At 42.7% G+C, this 9,311-nt stretch overlaps 2 protein-coding genes across 3 annotated transcripts in view; one reads left to right on the forward strand and one right to left on the reverse strand.

Annotated features, from left to right (window-relative positions):
* LOC106815909 (actin-related protein 2/3 complex subunit 4) overlaps positions 1 to 7,550 on the reverse strand; it is a 15,342-nt gene extending 7,792 nt beyond the window's left edge. The window contains exon 1 of one of the 2 annotated variants that reach the window (XM_014820438.1): positions 7,491 to 7,550. In XM_014820438.1, the coding sequence (XP_014675924.1) occupies positions 7,491 to 7,493 (3 nt within the window). In that variant the 5' untranslated portion in view covers positions 7,494 to 7,550. Of the gene's footprint in view, positions 1 to 7,297; positions 7,396 to 7,490 lie in introns of those variants that run through there. The other variant, XM_014820437.1, reaches the window with a different exon arrangement.
* Positions 1,653 to 9,311, forward strand: part of LOC106815908 (deoxynucleotidyltransferase terminal-interacting protein 1-like) — an 11,349-nt gene continuing 3,690 nt past the window's right edge. Inside the window, exons 1-7 of the mRNA XM_014820436.1 lie at positions 1,653 to 1,785; positions 1,928 to 2,034; positions 2,230 to 2,335; positions 2,587 to 2,688; positions 3,039 to 3,143; positions 4,892 to 4,978; positions 5,274 to 5,302. Coding sequence (XP_014675922.1) covers positions 1,678 to 1,785; positions 1,928 to 2,034; positions 2,230 to 2,335; positions 2,587 to 2,688; positions 3,039 to 3,143; positions 4,892 to 4,978; positions 5,274 to 5,302 — 644 coding nt within the window. The 5' untranslated portion in view covers positions 1,653 to 1,677. The remainder of the gene's footprint in view (positions 1,786 to 1,927; positions 2,035 to 2,229; positions 2,336 to 2,586; positions 2,689 to 3,038; positions 3,144 to 4,891; positions 4,979 to 5,273; positions 5,303 to 9,311) is intronic.

Here is a 9,311-nt window from a genome sequence, read left to right on the forward strand (position 1 = left end):
CGGCGGCAGCTGGGGAGACATGAAACCATAGTATCCCCGCCGACTTCGTCGCGGGGTATACAATAACAACAACAACAACAACAACAATTAACGAACGACACACGTACCTGTTGTTCGTTCACTCGCTGCGTGCGTCGCCCCGGCGTGCGTCCGTGAGCGTCGCTCGTCGCCCCCGACGACGACGACGACTCGTGTTTGCTGGGATGCAGCGCCACCACGTGGCGACCGCATGGCAGCCACTCACGCGGCTCGCTCAGCGATATCATGTCTCGCATGCAGCCGTGATGATGACGATAGCAGACGCTGCGGCAGACGATGGTGAAGGACACACTTTATATGATTGTGGATTTCATTGAGAGATCGACCGAAGCTAAGAACGGGTTAGGGTTAGTGATGATGACGATAGCGCGCCGGCAGACGACGGTCAAGGTACTACTTTATACGATTGTGGATTTCATTGAGAGATCGACCGAAGCTAAGAACGGGTTAGGGTTAGTGATGATGACAATAGCAGACGCTGCAGCAGACGACGGTCAAGGTACTACTTTATACGATTGTGGATTTCATTAGTGGCTCAGGCTTTCAGATTTGAAAAGTACAGGAGGACTACTGATGACTCCCATAGAACACCATAGGGGGATTTTTCACGCTCCATAATCACACCCTTAAGAGGCATGATGGCAAGCTCCATTAAAAAATCACACCCTTAAGAGGCATGATGGAGAGCTCTACTAAAAATCACACCCTTAAAAGATCTGCCATTGTTTTAAAATACGACGAAGGATGTATGAAAGCTGCATTCTCATTGGCTACTGCTATAGTTTAGTATCTATTCTAGCCCAACCAGTCAGGGCTCGGCAATGGATCGAACTCTATGGGCAGGGCCTTGAGGCTAGTTTTCCGCCGCGTCACGCGTGGCTTTTGATGTACACGATCGATCGATCGCGTACTATATATACGGCCTGCCTAGCACGCGCGGCATACACAACCACACACACTTGCAGCGTCAAATAAACGCACACACTGGCTAACGTCTGACAATCTCAAACAGTGAACTAAGCCGTGTCTATATTGTAAAGCAAACTATATTACAATGGTATTAAATGAAGGTACTGTTAGTAGGCTGTTGGACTGTAAAATAAAAATTTGTAGATTCTAACCCCCCTAAAATTTTCTCTCAACGGATTTAGACGTTTCACAAAATTGACCCTGGGACTGTGAAATCCGCGGATTTCCGCGGATCCGCGGAAGATTCTCATCCCGGTAAAATGGAGCGCTATTTCAACATAATACACAGACTTTTGGTGCGCGATTTCAACCACTGAGCGCTATTTCAACATAATACACAGACTTTTGGTGCGCGATTTCAACCACTTTTATGAGGCGCGATGATGCACGCACCATGGCACAATTTATGGTGCGCGGTGGAGCGCGAGCGCGATCGCGCCCCTTAAAAATGAAAGCCTGTACCAACCATACACAAAGAGCATACAAGGCGCCCCAAACCCACCCAACCACCGACCCGTCCGCCTCTCCATCTGATTATATGTTCACCTGCCCTTTACCGATTTATCTTCATCTCTCTTATTTGTAATATTATTAATATTTACCAGTTGACCTAATGCGATATGACTGGTGCATTTCTCTCATAGTCTGCCACCAGGGGGTGCCTTTAGGATGATGGCACCAGCCGACAGGTTGCCACGCCTGCTCCCTGAGAATGTAGCCCTGCCATCTGGACCACAGCAAGAAGGGGAGGAGGAGCAAGAGGACATTGTGCAATTGGTAAGAGGAACATAAATAAGTTTTGCATTAAAAAGCACAGATTTTTGAGCCAATATGTGGCAATAGATTTGTCACATGCTGAGTCATTTACTGTAAACAGAAAATATTTTAAATCAACTATTTGGTTCCGTTCTTCCGTCAGGTGAATCCCTTCAACATGAGGCTCAACACGTTGAACTGTTTTCCGTCGTCCGCAATGACAAATAGAACCAACAGCAGGACCCACCTGATGGCTCTACACCGAGCAAAGTGAGTACCTTGCTGAGAAATCTACTCGCATGTTTCCATTTTCTTTTTCTCCTCGTTCCAACCGTTGTTCGCTCTTCCTTCATTCCAACGACGTCGTGATCTTGTCGGCATCGTGTTGTGTATCCTAATTCTGGGCACTCGTTAAATGTTGAGACACTAAGATGCACTACATGTCACAAATTCCTCGTTATTTAGAATCGGTTCAATAACAAGTGCAGCAAAGACTCTGGACCTCCTGAGGCAGAATCTACAGAATAGCATTAGCCAGGAGATAGATGCAGTGCTGCAGAAATATCTAGATGTGAGTATACCAGATGCATCACCCACGTTGCATGCAAACATTCGCTCTTAGTCATTTTGGCGTCATAACTTAAACGTCTTGCCCGTCTGCACATATTTTACCCTTCATTCTGCTGGCGTGGTAATTTTGTTGGCGATTAGGCAAATCTTATAACCATTGTAACTGCCAGGGAGTGTATTATCTTGGTGATGTGTTTTTGATGGTAAGTGGTGCGACTGTGGGTGATGCATTGTACTGTTGTTCGTCTGCAGAAATACTTCAGCCCCTGTTTTGCCAACATCAAGAAGAACAATGGTGATGATGCCGTATCAGAGGATCACATTCAGACAGTCTGCAGACAGGTGCTAGAAGAGGTAGGTAAACGATTTGTATTATAATCAATGCATGCTATTAATTCGAATTTATTTACCCGCTAACATGTGTCTTGCTACTTCATCCTTTTGAAGTTGTGCCTCTTGTTCTGTACAGTGAGATGCTAAATGCAATATGCTATATTCAGTGTAACATCCTGGCAGTGATATTCACGTGTGAGCTCACGTTTCATCAATTGCGCATTTTATCAAGCAATCGCATTCAATTTCATGCCAAACCGAAGACCACGGTCGCCCTGTTTCCCGCTCATGTAGCGTGTGTTTACTGCGGGACGTGGTGGAAGTGCGTTGATCTCTGACTTCTTCAGTGAAGCTGGTTCTTCTACTTGCAGGCTAAGAAGCTCTACTCCTCCCCCACGCGCAGCAGCACACCGGTGGCAGACGTATCCGACACAGAAAGCATTACGGGCTTCAGAATGCAGCGACTTATCAACAAGGTATATGTGTGTGTGCGTGCGCACATATGTGTGTGTGTGTGTGTGTGTGTGTGTGTGTGCATGTGTATGCGTGTGTGCATACCATTTTACATTATTGGTAGCAATACAATTATATCTATGCCGCATACCAACAATTGGTGGTAGCGACTGCCACTAACCATAAAAACTATTATTAACTCAACCTAGATATACATATATATTATCAAGAGTACGTAATAGAGAAGAGTATGGCATGGTTTTAACAGCGTTTTACATAGTTTTAAACTTTCCATTGGGATTAGTGTTCTATTGTCTATGACGGAACTTTGGGGGCCGTAAGGGATGTTAGGCATCGAATTGTATTCAGCGTGCAGCGTTTCCAGCGTGCTAAAAATAAATGTGCTCACGGCCAACTAGCTAGCAGCTGATTCCCTTACGGCCCCCAGCGTACCGTCGTAGACAATAGAACACTAATCCCATATCAAAGTTTGGTATAAAACATGCATCCATGCGTGAAAACTGTGCGAAACCGTGTCGTATTCAAATAACTTTTTTGAAGAACACATACGATTTTCAGGTAAATTTATGGTGTCATATGATTAAGGGAGAATCATAGACGAAAACAAGGTAAAGTTTGAATATATTTATTCACATATTGATAGAATATTTACAAGTTTAAAACTATGCAAAACGCTGTTAAAACCATGCCATACTCTTGATATTATGTGTATATATATATATATCAAGAGTACATAATAGGAGAAGAGTATGATACCGTTTTAACAGCGTTTTGCATAGTTTTCAATTTGTAAATATTCTATCAATATGTGAATAAATATATTCAAACATACCTTATTTTCGTCTATGAGTCTCCCTTAATCATATGACACCACCAATTTACCTGAAAATCGTATGTGTTCTTCAAAAAAGTTCTTTGAATACGACACGGTTTCAAACAGTTTCTACGAATGGCAGCATGTGTTAGGCGAAAGTTTAGTATGGGATTACTGTTCTATTGTCTCTATCTTGTATCTTGATTACAACCTGGTGCTGCCGCCGCATATCAACTTTGGTCGAACTTTCGCCTAACACATGCTGCCATTCGTGGAAACTGTTTGAAACCGTGTCGTATTCAAAGAGCTTTTTTGATTAACACATACGATTTTCAGGTAAATTGGTGGTGTCATATGATTAAGGGAGATTCATAGATGAAAATAAGGTAAAGTTTGAATATATTTATTCACATATTGATAGAATATTTACAAGTTGAAAACTATGCAAAACGCTGTTAAAACGATGTCATACTCTTCTCCTATTATGTACTCTTGATATATATATATATATATATTATAACAGGGTTTCTTCTGAGGGAAAATTAGACAAAGGAGGTAATGGCCAGTTTGGGGAAAAAACGCGCATGATGGATTCAAATACAGGAGGTATTGATATACTTATAGGTATATAGATACAGGATATACCTATGAATGAATACAGGAACATTTTCACAACCGCGATGTTAAATTTGACAACGGCGGTGCGCCACTGTGCATCTTATGTATAAGAAACCCTGCTATAAGCCACATCTTACTGAAATACTATAGTACTTAGTAATTAATTTTTTACCAGTTTCAAGCGATGACACTTTCAGCATAGCCTATTTGACTCAAATAACAAAAGTGGATGTGGAATGTGGTGGCAGCTACTTGCGAGCGGGCATTCCCCACACATGCATAGTCGTTGTGTAAATCATTGCATTTGCCTCATTCCAGAATATTCCTGGTTATTTAAAAAGAGGGGCAGGCCATGTATCTGACACAGATTCTGATGCCAGCCAGCCAGTGAATAGATACAAGCGAGTAAGTATGTGTTGCTACATGAAACAAAAATGCTCGTTCATCGATGGGCTAATTTGAAAATGCAGTTATTACCACAGGGGGTGCTCCCTGAATGTAGATGGTTGAAATCCTCGTGGAAATTGGATTAAAGGAAGATTGCTTCATTGAGTGTAGAGGTGTTATGCAAGTTTTCACAGAGGCAGAGTCTCGTTTAATTCATTGCAATGCACTATGAATCACTGCTATAATCATCATAGAAAGAGGGGCTTTCTTTCCTTTGAGACCATAAAATAAATGTTGGTGTTTTTATTTTCAGAAAGGAAAATTTCCGTTCAACAGCTCAGGGTAAGTGCATCTTACATAATGAGTATTGAAATATTTATACTAGCCGTGAACATGTATGTTGTATCTCAGTATCACACAAATCCTTCACTTGGCCCTTGGCTTTGTGTTCAAAGTATAATATTAATCGAAATACCCCTCTTACGCTTTCATTTCCATTGATTTTTAGCTCATCTGACATAGTCAGATGCAGCTTGTAGAATCGCATGATCGTCTGTCCGTCCGTCCGTTCGTTCGTCAACAGTTGGGCACAAACCTTAACCGCTCGACGTACGGTCACGATACTCGGCACATCGGGGGGGATCGTCAAAACGAGTTGGGATGTCGAAGCTGGGGGTCAAAGGTCAAAGGTCAAGAGGTGTAAAAGAAGGGGGAACATTCATCTGAACACTCAAGTAAACACGTATGTTTCTGTTCATCACACAGGCTCAAAGACCCCGTATGTTTTATTCCCACCGTCACGTGTTGCATATACAATAGTGTCATAGATCACGTGTTCGTAAACGAATACAGAAAGTAAAGCATAACATACTAACTACACTACAAGTGGGTTGAATGGGAATTCTTGCCGAGGTGGCCCCTCAATTGCCAGTAGCAGGAGCGCCTCCAAAGCTGACTCACTCAGCCTGTTCCTCATGTAGCCATTCCCATTAAAAAAATTATAATCTTTTTTTTTTTAAACGGGGCGGAAATAATTTAAACGTGGCGCAACGATTGAAACGGGGGGGGGGGGAGTTTTCCCAAACAGGGCGGGCGCGCCCCGTTTGCGAAACGTAGGGAGAATCCTGGAGTTGGAAAGCAGAGTGGTAGTTTCCCAAAATGCCATGCGTACGGTATGTCACTTTGTGGTTATACACCATATAGTGTTTCACTGTTTGGTGCTATGACTCGCGTATATAACTTACAAGAGGGCCGAGTCGGTTTATAGTTAGTGTTAGGGTTAGGGTTAGGGTTAGGGTTGGGGTTAGGGTTAGAGAGTATGCGTGGTTAGGGAGTAGGCGACTCCCTAGACTAGCATTATATTACATTTATGTAATACAACATGAACAGCGCATGCGCAACAACTGCTCGGACGAATAGCGCATACGAACATGTATCCCATGCTCGGACGAATATCCACGTCCTAAGTGCCCTAACTGGACTAACTTCCTAAGACTCATAGTTTATTGCGAGAGAGAAAGATGGGTGGAGAGACGGATGGAAAAATTGATAGATAGACAGATATCTAGAATCATAAATATGTGCTTATCAAGCAGCTTTGTTGAGGCATGGTTCATGGGGTACTGATACTGTGATAAATAGACTAGTCAATATCAACAAGATTAAAGTTGAAAACGTAGGTGTAGGTGTAGATACAATAATGTAACCCAAACCAAGGAGGATAGGGTTACAAAGCGTCCGTATGTTTTTGTGCGGAGGAACGCCTGAGTGAATCACTCAGGGCGGTTTGCTGGTGCGTTTTCAGAGACTAGAACTTATTCTAAACACGAACCTTTCTCCGCTATTTTGAAACTTACTATGTATCATAATACTCTGTATTAAACTAATATAACCTGTTACAAAAATTCGAAGTGACGAGCGGCGAATATACCGAGCGCCATTTCTGTTGACCTGTGACGTACTTTGGTTTGAAGAGCGGATTCACCGACCAATCGGAGGGCGCTGCGTTTGCCGATCGCCATGCGCATTGGGAATGCGTACGTCACAGGTCAACAGAAATGGCGCTCGAAACATCCGCTGCTCGTCACTTAGAATTTTTGTAACAGGTTATATTATTAGTTTAATACAGAGTATTAATCTATTATGATACATAGTAAGTTTCAAGATAGCGGAGAAAGATTCGTGTTGAGAATAAACCCAGTTTGAAAGTTCTAGTCTCTGAAAACGCACCAGCAAACCGCCCTGAGTGATTCACTCAGGGGTTCCCTGAATTTCCTCCACAGAAAACCATAGCGACGCTTTGTAACCCTATCCTCCTGGGTTTGGGTTACAACTTACATTATTGTATCTAGTGACAGTAGTGTAGGTGGGGTGTGCCATATCGAATAGCGCTTCCTTTCTGCATTGTCAGTACGCCAGGCAACTAATTTTGTTGACCGATACATGCTAAAGGATATATAATGTTAGTGTAACAAATTCTACAATGTGTCACGTGAGATAGTATTTTACTTTTTAAGGAAAATTTACTTACCATGTCTCAAGTTTTAATTATTACGACGGAAGCGGACGTACTAATGCCATCTAGCGGTAAGAGTGCGATCGTACCTGACCGGAAATTATCTTGCATCTTTTAGCCATGTTTATGTTGGCATTCTTGTGCTTGTACTAAATGTCAGTTTTTGCTAACTACGGCAGCGATAGAGAATCGTAAGTTATTGCATACAGATCGAACATTTGCGAGGTCGGAAAATGAGTAATTTCGCTTGTTTGTTCGAGCTTTTCTTGCTGACTAAGTTGACTTACCAGTTAGTTAATACTAATACCAGGACGGGCCCTACCAGTGTTGTAGTCGAGTCCGCACCCCCCCCCCGAGTCCGAGTCCGAGTCCGAGTCCGCACCCCCCGAGTCCGAGAGGAGGGTCCGGAGGGCCTGGTCGAATCACTGGCAGCAAGAACAAGTCCGCACCTGCAGCTACAACACACACGCATCTATTGACTATATATAACAACATTATATATAGTTATATATAACTACTATAACAACTATAGCTACTATAACAACTATAACTACTATGACAACTATATATAACGTTGTTATATATAGTTAATAGATGCGTGTGTGCTGTAGCTGCAGGTGCGGACTTGTTCTTGCTGCCAGTGGTATAGTGTTGTGAGCTCTTGCCTCTGAACACTCAAGTAAACACGTATGTTTCTGTTCATCACACAGGCTCAAAGACCCCATATGTTTTATTCCCACCGTCACGTGTTGCATATACAATAGTGTCATAGATCACGTGTTCGTAAACGAATACAGAAAGTAAAGCATAACATACTAACTACACTACATTCCTCCTCTAGTTGGATTAAAAATTATATTCGTCTGCGTCAACTTTAGACTCATTTTCAGTATCTGTATATTATAGACACATCGGCTAAACTGGACTTCGAATGTAAACCTTTATGCATTAACCAAACTTGTTCATCAGTTAAACATTTGAAAACAGTAATCTCTACACTAGTAGTAAGTCACAATATGAAATCCATTTCTTTAACAAACAGCTATGTTTTAACCTACAGCTCCTAACGTCGTCTGTAAGTTACCACGAATCTAAATATGCATAACAAACTCTTTGAAACGCACAGGCCCTTGCTTGGTACGTGTAGAACGTCTGACGTTCCCCTCTGCGTTGTCGCGTAGAGCATCGTGTGGTTCGTCCAATGGTAACTCCACCATTGCTTCATCATCCATTTCTTCTCCATTCGCGACTGGATGTACGCATTTGAACTTCGATAGATTGCGTGTTATCTCATGATCTCCCCGCTTAGCTGTTACCATGCTCCCTTTTCGATTCTGCACCTTGTATGGTTGTGGATCGTACGGTGTAGACAGCTTATTCGACCTTTGCTGCTTCACTATGACCGTATCACCAATTTGAATCCTACTCTCTCTTGCATGGCGTTTGTAGTCAGCATAGGACTTCATCTTGTCCTTCCTCCGCTTATCGACTGCATGAATATCTCGAGCTTTCCTGTCTGCCAGAAGGTTAGTTTCTGGTAGTTGTACCTTCATCTTTCGGTTGTTGAGGGCTTCTGCTGGTGACATTCCAATGCTCGAGTGCGGCGTCGCTCGATATTGACGAAGAAATCGAACTAAATCGCACTTCCAATTTCGACCTTCGATGTTCGACACTCGGATTGTCTTATTTAGTGTTCTCATGAATCGTTCAGCTTCTCCATTTGCCTGTGGCCACAACGGTGTAATACGTCGATGATGAAATCCCAACTCTTCTGCAAACGATGAGAATTCTGCACCATTAAACGGTGGTGCGTTGTCGGTTTTCACTGTGTCTGGT

The sequence above is a fragment of the Priapulus caudatus genome, unplaced genomic scaffold, assembly GCF_000485595.1.
Source record: "Priapulus caudatus unplaced genomic scaffold, Priapulus_caudatus-5.0.1 Scaffold1234, whole genome shotgun sequence".
NCBI lineage: Eukaryota > Metazoa > Priapulida > Priapulimorpha > Priapulimorphida > Priapulidae > Priapulus > Priapulus caudatus.